The following is an 18,909-nucleotide window of genomic DNA, read 5'->3' as shown; positions in this document are numbered from 1 at the left end:
TCACACGGCTGTTAGCAGAAATCTCAGGGACAGCTGCATTTTTCAAGGGACCTGTTAGACGAAGGTGTCTGTAAATCAGGGATTCCTAGCTGGGCATTGCTCATGTAGGCACGTTTTGCTGGGGGAAGCCATCTAGGCCTCTGTCTGTTCCCCGAGTGGTCTTTGCTGTCCAGAATGAGTTCTGGCCTCCAGTATCATGGGGCACTTGGACAAAATAATGGTAACCGAGTGACTGTATGCCCTGGGAGGGATTTTGTGTCACGGGTGGGTAGACTAGATCCTATCTGGATGTCCCCTCCCCGCCTGGTGACAGTTTTGGAGGCGGGTGGGGAGGGCTATAAGCAGCTGTTTATCTGGGGGTTGTTCAGAAGTTGGCAGGAGCCTGAAGTTTCACGACAAAGTTTAGCACTTCTTTATATACTGACTTCCATTGTCTTCCTGGTTCCGTATGAGCTCGTTTGTTTTCCCCATACATTTTAAGCTTTTTAATTAATTAATTAATTAATTAATTATTTTTTAAAGAGGGCAAGCAATCCCCAGCTGATGTGTTTTATTTTATTTTTTTTTTAAGATTTTATTTATTTATTTGACAGAGAGAGACACAGCGAGAGAGGGAACACAAACCGGGGGAGCGGGAGAGGGAGAAGCAGGCTTCCCGCCAAGCAGGGAGCCCGATGTAGGGCTCGATCCCAGGACCCTGGGACCATAACCTGAGCCGAAGGCAGACGCCCAACGACTGAGCCACCCAGGCACCCCATTTTAAGCTTTTTAAAATTTGTCTGCGTGAATGCCGTGTTGGGGATAGTCTTAAAAGTTCTGTGACTTGGGTTCTCTCTGTAGCCAAAAAGAGAAGTCATTTGGGGATGATTGAGTTTTGTAGAATTTGTTTTGCATTTGCCCCTTATATTGGTGTATGTAATTGATTTAAACTGCATTTAAACAATTAACTTCATAAAGGAGGTTGTTTTGCAGAAGCTCGGAGATCCATCCTGCTCAAGTGGTACTGGGAGGCCATGTGTGGGCTGCTCATGCCTGGTTTTCATGCAGGCTCTCACCAGTTTTTAACTGTGTGCCTTTGGCCAGGTGACATACCCTCCCTGAACCCGTGATTCCTCTTCTCTAAAAGGATAGTACCCACCTCCTAGTGTTGTGACCATCTCAAACCCTCAGGGCCCATGGCTGAAACTCTACCTATGTAATATCCCCCTTCAGAGGTCTAATAAACACATTAATGTTTATGCAGCAAGCAAACTCACTGGAATAGAGGTCATAAATAGCCTCATGTCAGATCAGAACAGGTTTTGCCACCAATGAGTTTGTCAGATTTGGTTTTGCTGTGAAATGAATTATAAAAGCTTTTTGGATTTTACCTTGTGGAGCCAAGAGGGTGGGTGGGCTTGTGTTTTGATCACCAGTCACACTTGGCGGATGGGACTGGAGAAGGCTGGGAATGTTGTGAGCAAACTGAGGTCCACAGAGGTACAGTGACTTGTTCAAATCGCAGAGGTGGCCAGTGGCAAAACTGAATAAAGAAAAGCCCTTTTAGGGAAATGTCCATCTATTGATCTTAGTAATCCAGACCAAAAATAGATTGCTCTTGGGCACTGTGATTTGAGTCTTCGCTAAAAACAAAATAGGGTGTGTGTATGTGTTTGTTTAGAAGCAATTTTCCAACCAAGCTTGGTGTGGGTTATCTATACACTAGCAAGTGCCTTTTCCATCACAGAGCTGTCGGGTCATCCTGCTGAGAAACCCTAGATTCTGAGAATGCATACCCTTTCCTGATAAAAGGGGAAGGCTAGCTATCAGAAGCATAAAAATGTTCCGTGGTTGGAACAAAGCTGCTCGGGGGAGGTCACAAGGACCTTCTTATCTGTAGTCTCTAGTTATTAGCTTAGTCTTCCCCATTGTCTAGCAACCTCGAGCTATGCCCACTGGGTTTGAGGAATGCCATATCTAGGCTATTCCTTCTCAGCTCCTGTGACCACTGAGGTCAGTTGGAAATACAAGTATTATTTGGAAACAAGCTAAAAAAACTGCTTTTGATTTTGGGGGTTGACCTGGAGCCATTCCTCAGACCTCTTCCTCAGTTCCTTGCCTTGTACAAGCTTTTTTTTTAATACCACGTCTTCTTTTGTGACCTTCTTAATGGGATCTTGGCAAAACACAATACAGTTGAGTGGGTCCTCAAAATGCAGTGAATTAACCAAACCTGACCAGGTCTAGGAAAAACCCAAAGGAGTTTGATAAATGCTGGAGATGAGGCTATGGGCTTATTTTTGGAATAGGCTGAGTGGACCTGGGGTTGTGGCCTCTGTCGGGTGAGCTGTGATGTTGGAGTGGGGAGGGAGGTCAGCGATGGGGGCCAAAAGGCAATTTTGTAGTTGTTCATCCCGTAAGCTGCTTTGGAGTCTGGTGTTGAGCATAAAACCTGTCCTCCTTCCTGCCGTGCTCATTGGAAACCATAAGTTTGGAAGTTTGGGGAGCCTTGAATCTAAGTTGTGAAATATGAGAGCAAACCAGCATTTTGCATTTTAGTAGAAAAGTCTCTAAATGATGAAATATTGTTGAAAGAAAACAAATTAAAATATACCTTACGCAGGCATTTGTAGTTGGATGGTGCCCAGTTAGAGGCCCAGTTCTACATGTGCAGAGACCCAGGCTTCCAGAAGGTAAGAGGCAACAGTATAAACAGGCAGGAGCCAGGCTGTCTGGTTTGAATCCGGGCACTGGCACGGAGTAGCAGTGTGACCTTGGGAAGGCCACTCTACCTTCCTGTGTCTTCTTTCCCCATCTGTAATGTAAGGATAGACCTCTAACTATGTCCTCGGTTTATTGTGAAGACTCAATGCTTAGCTCAGTGCTGGCTCATAAATGCTCCGTAAATGTACTGGTTATTGTTGTTAGTGGTAATAGAGACACGGACTACTCTGAGCCACACTTCTGTCTCTTCTGGAACACCATGTCACCCAAAACCATTCCCTTTCTTACCATGGCTCTGTCTGCTTTCCGTGCTGACTCTGATTGCTGGTCCCTTACTGTGCTGGGCTTTCCAGCTTGTATGGACTTCTCCGCATGGGTTACCCCAGCTGGAGAATTGGGGTGCACCTCTGGGCTGTGCCCAGGATGCCTGTGCACAGTCCTTTCCCTGCCCTCTCCCATCCCCTCAATCTCTCCGCCAGGCCCCCCTGTCTCCACGGGCTGCTCTTCTTCCCTGCTGCCCCCCCCCCCCCCCCCCCCCACCGCCCCCGGTCTCAACAGATGTCATCTCTTCTTATTTATTGTGAGAGAAAATGGAGGATACCATGCACCTTGCTCCCTCAACTTCCTTCAGCCCACTAGTGAGGGCTCTAATTCACAGCCCGCTGCTTCAGGAAGAACTGGGTGTTTTTGTTTTGTTTTGTTTTGTTTTTCTATTCCAGTGTTTGATCTGTCTTCTTCATATGGAAATCTTCTCAAGGCCATCACTCCTTATTCTCAGTCTCTCCCTTTTGCTCCTTCTGTGTATACATACATTGGTTGCAGGCACTTAAAGGCAAAACAAAACTCCAAACAGAAATGTCTTCCTCTCACCCTTCTTTTTTTTGCTCCTACTGGGCTTCCAGAAAGAGTAAACCGAGCCCAGTCTCTATTCTTCAACTCAGGGAATCTAGTCTTACCTTCCGGGCTAACTGAAAAACTGTGCTGTCCAAGGCCACGAAGATCTCCTGTGGATTGTTTTTCCTTCCTACTTAATTTAATTTAATTTATTTTTTCATTGTATGTATGTATTTGTTTATTTTGGGATTTTTAAGTTTACTTCAAGAAAGTACAGAAGAACAGGGAGTAAAGTACAACAAAGAGAAAGTTAAAAAAATTCAGTGGCTTCCTAAATTAGAAACTAATGGTTTCCCATGAGTTCTTCTTTGTTGCCTGATTTGTCTGAGTACTTCTCGATTCCTTTTCTAAAGAGTCTTCTTAGGTTGTTTGTGTCTTGTTTCTTTTTTAAAATTGTGTTAAGAACATTTAACCTTGGGAAGGCCACTCTACCTTCCTGTGTCTTCATCTCTGAGATCAACCTCTAAACAAATTTTTAAGTGCAGGATACGGTATTGTAGACAGCAGGCGCCTTGTCATAAAGCATGATGGAAACGTTACACCCGTTGAATGCCAGCTACCCATTTTCCCCTCCCTTCACTCCTGGTAACCACCATTCGACTCTGCTTCTATAAATTTGACTATTTTAGATGGCTCATAAAGTGGAATCATGCAATATTTGTCCTTCTGTGACTGGCTTTTCTCACGTAGCGTCATGTCCTCCGGCTTCATCTATATTGTCACCTCTGGCAGGATTTCCTTTTTTGGTTGTATGTATAGACCATGTTTACTTTATCTATTCAGCCACCAGTGAACATTTAGGTTGTTTCCAAATCTTGGCTTTGTAAAAAATTCTGCAGTGAACATGGGAGGCAGATAACTCTTTAAGATCCTGATTTCAGTGCTTTTGGATAAATAGGCTAACTGGGACTGCTGGGTCATAGGGTGGTAGTTCTATTTTTAACTTTGTGAGGAACCGCCATATTGTTTTACATAGTGGCTGCACCATTTTCCATTTCCTTCCTATTTTAATTGCTCTCTTGCAGCATCTGACCTAGCTGACTGCTCATTCCTTCTGGAAACTCTATCCCTCTGTGTTCTAGAGGAGAACCTTGGCTTCTCTTCGTTGGCTTCCTCATGGAGTAGATCCAGTTGCTCAATGGATATTTCTATCTGGTTGTTCCCCCCCCCCCCCCACCCCTTACCTCTATCTCCATGTGTTCAAAACTGAACTCGTGATATTGTCCTTTCCGGAAATGCCAAGTATATTAGTTTGCTGGGGCTGCTGTAAGAAAGTACCACAAACTGGGTGGCTTAAACAAGAGAAGTTTATTATCTCACAGTCTGGAGGCTAGGATTCCAAGGTCAAGATCAGCAGGGTTGCTTCCTTTTGGGGGCTGTGAAGAATCTATTTCAGGCCTCTCTCCTAGTTGCTGGTGGCTTACTGGCAATCTTTGGCCTTTAGAAGCATCATCCCATCTCTGCCTTTATCTTCCAAGTGTCTCCAAATCCCCCCTTTTATAAGGACAGCAGTCCACTCAAATGGCCTCATTTTAATTTGATTACCCTTGTAAAGACCGTGTGTTCTGAGGTACTTGGGGTACTTCAGTGTATGAATTGGGAGGGAGGTAAAATTCAACACCAAGCAAACTTCCTTTTTTTTTAAGTTATTTCCCATCTTGATGAATGGCATCAATTTCCACCATGTTACTCAAGCAGAAACTCGAGCATCATCCTTATCAAGTCACTAGCCCTTATATGAACTTGGGCCTCAGAGCTCATAGAACTTGGAGGCAAAATTTTGGAATAGGAACCTTCATGGCAACATAGGTTTTCAAAGGGGTCTGTGATTCCCAAATGGCTGACAATCTCTGCTTTCTATTTTTCCACCACCTTGGTATAAAAGTAATACAAATGAATTTTAGAAAATTACAGGTAAGTATAAAAATAAAATTTAAAATTATCCTCTTATTCGGTTACCTGGAATCACTTAATATTTTGGTCATTGCTTTGTACATTTTATGCCTTCATGCATTTTTTTTTTTTAAGTAGTGGGACCATACTGTATGTAAGATGTTGAATCAAGCTTTTCTCTCTCTCTTTTTTAAAGATTTTATTTTTTATTTTATTTTATTTTAAAGACTATTTGTTTATTTGACAGAGAGAGAGAGAGAGCACAAGCAGGAGCACACAGCAGGGGGAGCAACAGAGAGAGAGGGAAAAGCAGGCTCCCTACTGAGCAGGGAGCCCGATGCAGGGGCTCGATCCCAGGACCCTGGGATCATGACCTGAGCTGAAGGTAGACGCTTAACCGACTGAGCCACCCAGGTGCCCCTATTTATTCATTTTAGAGAGAGAGAATGGGGGGGAAGGACAGAGGAAGAGGGAAAGAATCCCAAGCAGATTCTGTGCTGAGCATGGAGCCCAGTGTGGGACTCGATTTCAGGACCCTGAGATCATGACCTGAGCGAAAATCAAGAGCTGGATACTTAACTGACTGAACCACCCAGGCACCCCTGATTTAAGCTTTTTAAATTCAACATTGTATCTTGGGGCGCCTGGGTGGCTCAGTCATTAAGTGTCTGCCTTCAGCTCAGGTCATGATCCCGGGGTCCTGGGATCGAGTCCTGCATCGGGCTCCCTGCTTGGCAGGAAGCCTGCTTCTCCCTCTCCCACTCCCCCTGCTTGTGTTCCTGCTCTCGCTGTCTCTCTCTCTGTCAAATAAATAAATAAAATCTTTAAAAAAAAAAAAATTAAAAAAAAATAAATTCAACATTGTATCTTAAGTGTTTTCTCATGTCTTCACAAAATCTTTATAATTTTAAATGATGAATATTATTCCATCGAATGGGTAGACGGTGATTGACTTAGATATTTTCTTATTATTCCACTGTCAAACATTCAGGTTTTTGCCATTTTTTTGACTTATAAATAATGCAGCAAAAACCTTTGCTATGAATTTGGACTCAAATATTTTGTTTATAATTCAGGTATGATTCTTTTTTTAAAAAAAGATTTTATTTATTTATTTGACACAGAGAGAGAGAGAGAGAGAGACAGTGAGAGAGGGAACACAAGCAGGGGGAGCGGGAGAGGGAGAAGCAGGCTTCCCACAGAGCAGAGAGCCCGATGCGGGGCTCGATCCCAGGACCCGGGGATCACGACCTGAGCCGAAGGCAGACGCTTAACGACTGAGCCACCCAGGCGCCCCTAATTCAGGTATGATTCTGCTGGAGGTGAAGGAGAGAGATGGCCAGTGTCTCTAAACAAGTTATTAGCATAAATTGAAAACTAAATTTACCTAAGTTGACAAATGTTTTAAGGCATTATTTGTGAATAGTTCCTTTGTGATTTCAAAGTTATTTTTATTGAATTCCTATGGTAGGTCACGGTAGATTCTCCAGTCAACTGCCTTACAGCGGTTCTTTGTATTCTATAACAGGGCTGTCCGTTAGAACTTTTGGGATTGATGAAAATGTTCTTTTTCTGACTTGTCCAGTATGGTAGCAGTTAGCCACATGTGACTGATGAATGCTTAAAATGTGATTAATGCAACTGAGAAACTGAATTCTTAATTTTATCTCATTTTAGTTGACTTAAATTTGAATAGCTACTTGTGGCTACCGGCTACCGTACTGGATAGTACCGTTCTATCACGATGGTGACCAAACACTTTTACATTGCTTATCTCTTCCCAAACATTCTTCTAAGTGCTTTATATATTAGTTTATTTAATCCTCACAATGATTCCACGAGGTACTCTTCTAGTTATTATTGGTGTATAACAAATCAACAGTCACTCATTTTGCTTAGGAATCTCCAACTTGGGCAGGGTTCATCAGAAACAGCTCATGTTTGCTCTGTGCGGCATTAGCTGGGACTATAGAATCTACTTCTAGGATGGCTCATGTACATAGTTGGCAAGTTGATGACTGTTACTGGTTTCTTTCCTTGGGGAAGCTTGGGCTTCCTCACAGCATGGGACTGCATTCCAAAAGCAAGCGCCCCAAGAGACAGGAAGTGGAAGCTGTCAGTTTCTTAGGGCCTGGGGCTTGGAAACTGACAAAGCAACACTCCACCCTATTCTATTGGTCAGGCAGAACACAGAGGATATATTCAAGGGAAGGAGATACAGACTTTTCCATTGGAGCAGGATCAAAGAATTTGGGGCCATGTTTTAAAATCATCATAGAAAGGTACAATCATTTGATTTTATTTCATAATGAGGAAACTGAGGACAGAATAGTTAAATAACTTGCCCAAGGTGATGTGCCTAGTAGGTGGCCAAGCTGTTCTTTATGCCAGGCAGTCTGACCTTATAACTTCAGTGCTACATGGCATCTCTTTCTGTAATTCATGTTTCCCTAATTTAGATTCATATCTTCTTCAGTTTTTCCATGGTACAGTAATTACGAGATTAAGTGACTGATACCTGTTTGTAAATCACAAACTCTAAATATGTACTGTTTGCAAGGGTTTGCTACATGTCAAATTAATGAAGACACATTCTCAACCACCTGATTCAGGAGGGGGTGTGGCTCCAATTCCGAGCCCCTCTGCTTTCCTCCCTGTTCCTAGTGCCCCCCGAAGAGAATTGGTTATCACCTCCAGATTGAAACAGACCTGATTCTGAGTAAAACTCTCAGTCTTAGAGGTTGTCTGCTTCACCTATTCCTGTTGCATGGAATACGTGGTATTAAAAAGGAATTAATAAATAAGACTTACTTAGAATTGTAAAAAGAGTTAAAGAAATGTTTCTGGTTTTTACTAAAAGGCTGGCATTAAATCCTAAGTTAGATGATATATTTGCATATGCTTAGGGAAGTGTGTGTGTGTGTGTATGTGTACTTCCATTTATTTGTCCATTCATTTAATATATTAATTCCTGGAAGATAAATCAGAAAAAAATATAGGTTATCCCCAATTCTAGAGATTGTCTGATAAAATAATGCAACCTTGTACAAACTTAAGAAACCAGCAGTTTCCTTTCCTGTTCAAAGGTAATGGGTATTTCCATGTGAAAGATCAATAGCCCTTTGCTGTATGGCCTCTGGTTTGCAAATCAGGCTTCTGTTTGATACCGTTTGCTGCAGTGATGAAATGTGGTTATTTCACACCTGCTATTTGTCCCCTACAATCATTGCCACACAGATCCTTTTTTTTATCAGAATACTCTGAGAGAGCTTATAATTAAACGTATCTAGTTTTCCGGTTTCTGGGTTTCTTAGCAACGTTATGAATCTCCCTGATGTAGAGAAAGAACTTTATTTCATCACTTCAGAATCTGAGTATTCCAAATAAGGACACTTCATTTCTTTTTTTAATTTTTTTTATTAACATACAATGTATTATTTGTTTCAGAGGTACAGGTCTGTGATTCATCAGTCTTACACAATTCACAGCACTCACCATAGCACATACCCTCCCCAGTGTCCAGCCACCCCATCCCTCCCACCCTCCTCCACTCCAGCAACCCTCAGTTTGTTTCCTGAGATTAAGAGTCTCTTATGGTTTGTCTCCCTCTCTGGTTTCATCTTGTTTCATTTTTCCCTCCCTTCCCCTATGATCCTCTGTCTTGTTTCTCAAATTCCTCATGTCAGTGAGATCATATGATACTTGTCTTTCTCTGATTGACGTATTTCGCTTAGCATAATACCCTCTAGTTCCATCCACGTCGTTGCAAATGGCAAAGTTTCTTTTTTTGATGGCTGCATAATATTCCATTGTATATATACACCACATCTTCTTTATCCGTTCATCTGTTGATGGACATCTAGGCTCTTTCCTAGATGGACATTGCTGCTATAAACATTGGGGTGCATGTGCCCCTTCGGATCACTACATTTGTATCTTTGGGGTAAATACCCAGTAGTGCAATTGCTGGGTTGTAGGGTAGCTCTATTTTCAACTTTTTGAGGAACCTCCATACTGTTTTCCAGAGTGGCTGTACCAGCTTGCATTCCCACCAACAGTGTAGGAGGGTTCCCCTTTCTCCGCATACTCGCCAACATCTGTCGTTTCCTGACGTTAATTTTAGCCATTCTGACTGGTGTGAGGTGGTATCTCATTGAGGTTTTGTTTTGTATTTCCTGATGCTGAGTGATGTTGAGCATTTTTTCATGTGTCTGTTGGCCATTTGGATGTCTTCTTTGGAAAAATGTCTGTTCATGTCTTCTGCCCATTTCTTGATTGGATTATTTGTTCTTTGGGTGTTGAGTTTGATAAGTTCTTTATAGATTTTGGATACTAGCCCTTTGTCTGATATATCATTTGCAAATATCTTCTCCCATTCTGTCGGTTGTCTTTTGGTTTTGTTGACTGTTTCCTTTGCTATGCAAAAGCTTTTTATCTTGATGAAGTCCCAATAGTTCATTTTTGCCCTTGCTTCCCTTGCCTTTGGCAATGTTTCTAGGAAGAAGTTGCTGTGGCTGAGGTCGAAGAGGTTGCTGCCTGTGTTCTCCTCAAGGATTTTGATGGATTCCTGTCTCACATTGAGGTCTTTAAACCATTTTGAGTTTATTTTTGTGTGTGGTGTAAGGAAATGGTCCAGTTTCCTTCTTCTGCATGTGGCTGTCCAATTTTCCCAACACCGTTTGTTGAAGAGACTGTCTTTTTTTCCATTGGACATTCTTTGCTGCTTTGTTGAAGATTAGTTGACCATAGAGTTGAGGGTCCATTTCTGGGCTCTCTGTTCTGTTCCATTGATCTATGTGTCTGTTTTTGTGCCAGTACCATACTGTCTTGATGGTTATAGCTTTGTAATAGAGCTTGAAGAAGGACACTTCATTTCAATTAAATCTCACATTTTTCTTTACTCCCCATCCTACCTGGCCCCCTCCTTCATTTGATAATTCTCTTCTCATTTTGTGTCTGTGAACTGGTACTTTGCTGCTTATCTACCTAGTCGGCTCTTTCTGTTATTTTCGTTTACCACATCTCATGACGCCTGTGCCCGGCTTTCTGCTGCTCACCCTCCTTCCTAGAGGGGATGCGGGTCCCTGTGTGCAGGGACCTCTCGGGAGCCTATGCGTGGCACCCCGGCAGGCCTGGATCTGGTAATAAGCCCATGGGATACTTTGACATGTCCACAAGAAAAGTTCTCCATTTCTTCAAAAGATGCCCCTTTCCTAGCTGCCCTATTTTTGAAGTCATAAAATAGGTCCTCACTGTTCTTTTTTCTTCTGTTGTCCCATGTACACCTTCGACAGCATTTCTCTCAATCTGTGACGATCTGCTCATGCGTTTTGTTTAGGGACTGTTTCTGATGCTCCCCTACACGTTCTAAGATGTTCTTGGCCAAGTCATGTTATCACTATATCCAGTTCCCAGCCTTGTGCTTTTCATGTGATGGGCAGACAGTGAATTTTAATTTGGAAAAGTGCACGAATAAAAAATGCACAGTCTTCCATTTTTATGTTTGTCCCCCTGGGCCAAAATCTTGACGCCATCCTGGATTTTTCTCTCTTTTCCATATTCTAGATCTGTCAGTTTACTAAGTCCTTCTAAAACATAAGCTCCACGAGGACAAGCCTCTTTGTCTGTCTTACTCAGTGATATATCACACGTGCCTAGAATGGTACCTGCCGCGTAGTTGAGCATTTATTATGTTGTAAAAATAGTTGTAAATGTTTTACAAGTATTTATTTCATCTTCATGACACCCAGGAAGGGTGGGTAGGTTCTAATGAGTATGTGCCTTTCACAAGAAACTGAGTCATAGAGGTGCTAAGTTATTCCACAGCTACTGAGTGGTAGAGTCAGAACTTGAACCCAAGGCTCCTGGGTCCATGCTCTTACCTACCCAGCGCCCTGTTATAATGCCACCAAACGACTCTGTGTTTCCTTTGTGCTTGACACTCCACCTGCACATGCTTTCTTTCCGCACTGTGTAGGTCCCTGCTGCAGGCGAAGAAGTAGAGACTGGCTTGAGAGGTTTTAAAGAAATGACGCAGGTTGGGACCTAGGTTGTGAGTAGCAGGGACAGGATGGGAACTCGGACGTTTAGCCAAGCCTGGCCCTCAGCCTATGTGTTGTACTACCTGACCCGCCGGTCTCTGCATGGCCCGTGGTTTTGGGAGACGACTCAGATTCCATGTGAACGTTCCCTGGGGTCGTCAGGTTGGTCTTGTCGCCGGCAGACGTGTGATGCAGCCGCGTGTATTTCTTTCTGTAGACAATGGTGGCAGCCGCACGTTGCAGTCCAGAACAGAGACGACCCCGGCACCCACCAACAATATGGGCAACGGACACCCAGAATATATCGCATATGCCCTGGTCCCCGTGTTCTTCATCATGGGTCTGTTTGGCGTCCTCATCTGCCACCTGCTTAAGAAGAAGGGCTATCGTTGTACCACAGAAGCCGAGCAAGAGGTGGAAGAGGAAAAGGTTGAAAAGATAGGTAAATACCTGCATCCTTTTCATGGAGAGGTGGGTGGGGACGATTTTCTTTTCTTTTTTTTTTTTTTAAAGATTTTATTTCTAAGTAATCACTACACCCAGTGTGGGGCTTGAACTCACAACCTGGAGATGGAGAGTCACGTGCTCTACTGACAGAGCCCGCCAGGTGCCCCAAGTGAGGGCAGTTTTTAAATGAGGAATCAGTCATAGATACTTTCATCTCTACGAAGCAAAATGATCCATCTTTTTTTTTTTTAGGGGGGGTAAAGGGGCAGAGGGAGGGAGAGAATCTTAATCAGGCTCCACACCCAGCATGGAGGCTTTTGAGGGGCTCCATCTCACGACCTGAGCCGAAATCAGACGCTTAACCGACTGAGCCACCCAGGTGCCCCCAAAATGATCCATCTTAACAATAGGTGGTATGTGGCATGTCAGTATAGATTTCGTAGTGACCACACCTGGAGCTTGAAACCTGGCTTTCACTTATTTAAACACCTACCAGCTCATTCCCTGTGGCTTTGGGCAAGTTACATATGCTTCGAACTTTTGCTATGTGTAATTTAACTGGAATTTAATCTTAGTTAATTTAATGCCAATTTAATTAAGATTTTAATTTAATTTAAATGAGGACAGTAATCTCCATCTTGTAGGATTATTGTGGAATTTAGAAGATGCATTTGGTGTTTGGCACATACGGCCACTCAGTAAATACTAATCCTTACTGTTATTATTGAGAGAGCTTCTAATAAGAGCAATGGGGAATTTAAATAGCTCTCACCACTTTTGTGGTATTACTTTTGCTGGGGAAGTTCTATCTTCAATCTATGTGATTGGAATTTATATTTATTAAGTAAATAATTGTGTCAACAGCGCAGTAAAAGTATGGTAAGAAATGGTGCCTTAGTATTAATCTGAGGGTGTCTTATCTTTTCCTCTTAACATGGAGTTGTTGGTAGTATTTGGAAAAACCCAAGAAATAAAATCCTGTTTTCTCCATAGATGTTCTTTCCAACCATCCTTTAGGGACGTTTCCTGACTTGTATTTGGGGGAGTAGTAGCTACCCTTCCATATCCCTTTCAGGTCCTCATAGGGCAGTTTTTGCAGAAGAGGACATTTGGAGTTGGTCACCTTTCAAGAGAGCCAACGGGTAGAGTGGGGAGAGCTTCTTCCTTCCTTGCCAGCCGGCTGGCCTGTTGGTTTTTCCCACCCCCACTGACCTTTGAGGCAGAGAGAACCCGGCTGCAGGATGAGTCATGGGTAGCTTATGAGCACACCAAAGCTGAGTGTTTGTCAACAGAAAGTGAGCCTCCCCCCTCCCATCCTTCACAGACGCTCTGTAGGCTGGCTTAGTCAGAATTTGCACTGTCCAGCCAAACATGGAGGAAGGAAGCCGACTGGGGTTGGAGAAGACACTTTTCCAGGGACACGAGTAGGACATTGCACACCTTGATTCATTCTCTGTGAACTGGGATCCCTCCCTTTTCCTTCCTCCCTGAAATTACAGTTTCCAGGTGGAGGTTTGATTTTTCTTCAAAGACTGTCCCATAATACAGTTTCCTAAGGTAAACGGAGTTTGTGGGCAAATAACCACAGCCAAAATTTAGGTCATTTGGAAGTGTATTTAAATGAAAGGAGAGTCTTCTAAACATGGATGAATAATTACCCCATGTAAAAAAGAAATCCGTACTCTAAATTTATATAGTGTGTCTGCAATTAAAACAAAATCCAAGGAGAATTTTATCTTTTGATGAACTGTTTTCTTCCCATTTCCCTGAAGGGTTTAAAGGAATAATGAGAGAGAACTACAGCAGTTAGGACTGATACACACGCAGGAAAGTGAGTGGGTGTTTGGACTTGAGAAGAGGTTGATGGCTAATTCTGGTTCTTGTTATGTCTGTCATGCTAAGGAAGTCACTCTGGGCTGTGCATCGGGCAGTTTGGGGCTGAAGGAAGAAAGCCTCGACCCCTCGACCCTTGGCGCCACGGCTGAGCTTTCTGGAGACTGTTGAGTGAGGTCTCATTGCCTCCACAGAGGTGACCGATCTAACCCATTCTCCCCTCCTCCTCTTTCAGAGTTGAATGACAGTGTAAATGAAAATAGTGACACCGTTGGCCAGATTGTCCACTACATCATGAAAAATGAAGGTATGGATGTTTTAGTGTTCCAGAACAATTCAATATTCATGTTTTATTAAAAACCTGCCTCGAAGAGTCGGTTTGTATGAACTGTCCTGTTGATCTTTCTAGTCACTGGCAGCACCTTTTACCTAAGCTCATGAATACGTCAGCTTCCAGATTATCCCACCATGGGAATTTCACCTAAGTGTGTTTTCAAAGAGTCAGTGGGTGTGAGTGTTTGCAGAAAGCCAGCCCTGGAGGCTCACCTTCAAATCCTGGCCTCACCTTGATTTGGGGAAAGTCACTTTACCTTATGGAGTCTCTGTTTCCTCCTCCGTTAAAAGGAGGGTAATAAATAATATTTACCTCATTGCACTGTTGTGACATCCTGCACATAAAGTGCTTAGTACAATAGGCACTCAAATGTTGTGTATTCCTTTTTTTGTACTTTTAAAAAAATCATGGTAAAATACACCAAACCTAAAAAAGTTACCGTTAAATGTACAGTTCAGCGACATTTACATTAAGTACCTTCGCAGTGATGTACAGCCATCAGCACGGCCTAGTTCCAGAACGTTTTCATCCTGCCAAACTGAAACTCTGTACCCATGACGCAGTCGCCCACTCCACCGCCCTCCCCCAGCCACCCTCTGGCAACCTGCTCTGCTTCTGTCTCTATGGATTTGCCTGTTCTGTGATCTATTCTGAAGTGTTCAGACTTTTAAAAAGTTTAACCTTTGTGGACAGAAGCATTTTTTCCCTCTGAAATGTACTCTAAACTTCTGACTTCTGAAACGGAGGATGAACTGAATCTTGATTAGATAAATGAGGGTCCTCGTTCTGCACACTGGCTATTCGCTGTGTAGGATACCGTTACAGGGGTGCACAGGGTGAGGCCCTCAGTAACTTTTGGGGTGTGCAGAACTCCTTGCCCACGTCCCCAGTAGCTGCAGATCGCCATACTTTGAGTTCTCCTGAGAATCAAAAAAAAACCATTTTCCTTGAGCTCTGGCTTGGCCCTTGTCAGAGCTGAGGGCTACCGGGCACACTGATGTGGCTGAGCCATTTGTCCTAAAGGTATTTCACCTTGTTTCCTCTGCATTGATGACCGGTAGGTCCATTGGATAACACCTAAAGCACTGTTTTCCTTCTCCCTCCTCTAATCCCCAGTTCTCTTCCCTCTCTTCCCCTGTCCATGCTTTCACTTGTCTACCTGTGATTTGTCCAGGGACCTGTGAGGATGGGGGGTGGCTCTGATCCTTTGTGTGGCCCTTGGCTCTCCTTGGCCCCCAGGAGACATCTGACCTCACCGGAACTCTTTTCCAGACATGTCTGGTGTCCCAACCACAGCTGGGGAATTAGATCCATACTTGGGTCTCTTCCCAGTTTATAACCTAGCTTTTTAGTTTGCTTTGAGGCTTCAGGCCTCTATAGAACAAATGCGTTTTTAATCTTTTGTCTATGTCATTATCAGTCTCTGAACTTAGTATCAATTTAGATCTGTTGATGTTAATTTAATTTTCCATTTTTTTAATTGTAAGCACACCCTAACATAACTTTTCTTTTAAAATTGAAAAAAAAAGGAGTAAAATCAAGTACAGCCCATCCATTACCATTTGCCATGTTTATTTAGGTTTTCTTTGCCTATATTTACATATTTAAAAACATCTGCAATCATGATTTATGAATAGTCTTCTGCTTTGCATTTTTAATTTGGCTAATGGGGTAATATTTCACCTGTACTCATGGTGACATTGTTTATGGCTTAAATATATCATGTCTCAAATGTTGCAAATCAGGTTAGTTTATATGAATCTCTTGAGGGATAAATTTATCAGCTGACCCGCATACTGATTATTTTCTTGCTAATCTCAAGGCTTGGATTAATCACAGTGCTACCCTTAATTTTTCTTTCTAAGTAGATTGAATTGAAAAGTGTGTGGGTGGTTATTGGGGTTTTTTGAGTTCTGTGGGCATTTGGAAAGTACCTGCAAGTCCATAGCTCAGCCTCTCTGCCAGGCCCTTAAACTGTCCCATCTGGTAACAATGCAGAATACTGTGATTATTCTCCAAGTGCCCCTGATTATTCACACCAGGCAGAGGGATCCTTTTGTGAAATTCTTACCTTGGGGTTCAATTTATGTTATGGCAAGGATTCCCTTACAAATTATCATTACTATGTCTCTGAAACTTGCTATAATGATTATGCAAATGTCCTTGCAACATTTTAAACTATTAATCATTTGGGTAGAGACTGGGACATTGAAGAAGTAAGAAGAAAAACATCAGGGTCAAAAGCATCCACCCTGGAGTCAGATGGACCAGGGTTTGTGTCCAGGTCTCCCATGCTGGCTATGTGGCTCTGGCCAGTCAGTCATGATCTTTAGGACCTCAGTCTCTATATTTGTAAAATGGGCATGATGACTCTGTCTACTCTGGGAGTTGTCAGGAGAGTTAAACATGATAAGGTCTGTAAAGCTTTTGGCCAGTGGCTGGCACACAGCGGCACTAATTTTGGGGGTGGCCATAATTCTTGCCTGGGATATTTGCCTTGATTGCAAGGGAATCTTTTTTTTTTTTTTAATAATTTTATTTTTTAAATTTATTTGAGAGAGAGAGAGAGCATACAAGCGGGGGAGGGGCAGAGGGTGAGAGAGATAAGCAGGCTCCCTTCTGAGCAGGAAGCCCGGACTCTGGGCTCCATCCCAGGACCCCGAGATCATGACCTGAGCTGAAATCAAGAGTCAGACACTTAATGGACTGAGCCACCCAAGCGCCTCACAAAGGAATCTTTGAAGAGAAGTGTGGTGGGAGAGAAAACAGGGCATTCTTCTTGCGTGATTTTGACGGCTTTATACCTAGGATCAGGCAGAAATTCAGGACAGAAGAGAGGAAGCATTTTATGAAATTATTACCCTCTAGAAAATTTCTCCTGTTCTTGACAGGTTTTCCTTGCCCTGTAACTGGCTCCTCCCATTCTCTGGAAACCCAGGACAAGAAGTCTAGTTGACAGAATGTTGACAAGTGCAGGGGAACACCATCTTTTATTGCTTATTGTAATTATGAGTAATGAGGAGATACATATTCAGCAGAACTTAATCAGACGACTGCTCTTTCGTAGTAATTTTACAACCAAATTAAAGCATGTGCTTAAGTCCACATGGTGGGGTTACATTAGAAAGTTTTCTTAACCCAGGAAACCACATGACTCCACATACTGAACCTCCTCAGACAGGGAGGGTGTGAATGATGTCTACATAGAAACTTGAGCCTACTCTTAAAGAATTCACTCATAGCAAACAAGGGGCCATTTTTAAATTTTTCTAAGAGATAGGGTGAGGTCCAAGAATACATGAATATAGAAGAAACAACACAAATCTATTAAAAAAACAGTTTTAGGGATGATTTTAATATATTTTAATCCTCTTCCTTGATCATTTTCTGATCCCATGTTTCTAAGGGAGGTCATCATTTTATAGGTGATTAATTTTCTCTGGCAACTATTTAAGCTTTCGTTTTTAAAAAGCACATTCTTATAAGTGAGTGCTATTGGTGCTATCTTTATTTTCATACCTTTTGTTGTTGTTTTCCCTTTTTAATGTCTGTAGTCTTGAAGTTTAGTAAATGATGGCAGAGAATAAGTGTCAACTGGCAAATTATTTTGTGTCTTCCCCAAACCTTTTCTAAACAAAAATTTATTTTCTGAATCCTTATTATTAATTAAAAGGGAAATTGACTGACATCACTAGATTATATTTAAGTTTGTCTTATAGAGGGTAGCATGCCTTTGTTGTATGGGAGAAGATACTGCCAATCTACTTCAGTACTTTTTCAGTAATCACAGGAGTCTTATTTAGGTCAAAACTTGTGTTAGGGAATGCGTTGGGACTTCATCACAGGTAGTTGTGAAGAGGGCAAAAAGAATATTTCTTTTAGAAAAGATGGTATGCTGTGTTAATATTTCTTTTTAAAATAACCCATGCATTTGCAAGGGTTGTGAAGGGGGGGAAATGGATCATGGGGGCAAAAAAACCCTTACTATTTTGTATGTAAAACACAGATATACGTATAGTACATAAACAGATATCTATCTGCATTATTATAATTTCACAAGAGGGTGGTTAGGAAAAAGATGTTGCAAAAGACTCCTGGGTGGGGCAATAATTATTTAGATTAAAAAACTTAAATTTTGGGGCACCTGGGTGGCTCAGTCAGTTAAGCGTCTGCCTTCAGCTCAGGTCACGATCTCAGCGTCCTGGGATCAAGCCCCGCATCGGGCTCCCTGCTGAGCAGGGAGTCTGCTTCTCCCTCTCTCTCAAATAAATAAATAAATAAATGAAATCTAAAAAAAAAAGCCTTAAATTTAATTTTTGAAAGGCTGAGAAGCACCATATAAACCTGTAACTGTTAATAACCTGAAAGCAGTAGTGTTGAAACTAGAGTTAATTTTCCTCCTCTAGGGATGTCATTTGAGCTGTTAAATGTGAAATGTTGCTGTTGGCTCACATGGCAAATAGTGATTTTTTATTCTTCCATCTCTGGAGAATTTGTGGTTCCTCATGAGAACAGCACTTTAAAAAAATCAATGAAAAGGTTAGGAGTCAGTAATAACATTTGGCCTTGCCGATTAAATATCCAAGAGAAACTTGAACACTCACTCAGTCTTTCATCCTTGAGAGTTTGGCCACTCTGTAAGAGGCAGAAAGAACATGTGTGTCTTCGGGGGCAGAGAGGGGAGTGGGGACCCAAGAAGCTTAGATTCAGTTTGCTTTGGTTGACAGCCTACCCCCAACCTAAAAATTTGGATTTTTTTTTTAA

At 42.3% G+C, this 18,909-nt stretch overlaps 1 protein-coding gene across 2 annotated transcripts in view; it reads left to right on the top strand.

Moving 5' to 3' along the window:
* Window positions 1-18,909, top strand: part of RELL1 (RELT like 1) — a 68,718-nt gene that overhangs the window by 19,770 nt on the left and 30,039 nt on the right. For both annotated transcript variants that reach the window (XM_032400171.1, XM_032400172.1), the window contains exons 2-3: window positions 11,749-11,973; window positions 14,047-14,118. In XM_032400171.1, the coding sequence (XP_032256062.1) occupies window positions 11,749-11,973; window positions 14,047-14,118 (297 nt within the window). The remainder of the gene's footprint in view (window positions 1-11,748; window positions 11,974-14,046; window positions 14,119-18,909) is intronic.

Source organism: Phoca vitulina, unplaced genomic scaffold, assembly GCF_004348235.1.
Source record: "Phoca vitulina isolate PV1807 unplaced genomic scaffold, GSC_HSeal_1.0 scaffold3, whole genome shotgun sequence".
NCBI lineage: Eukaryota > Metazoa > Chordata > Mammalia > Carnivora > Phocidae > Phoca > Phoca vitulina.
The sequence above is the reverse complement of the archived record's forward strand: the minus strand, read 5'-3'. Positions and strand labels throughout refer to the sequence as shown.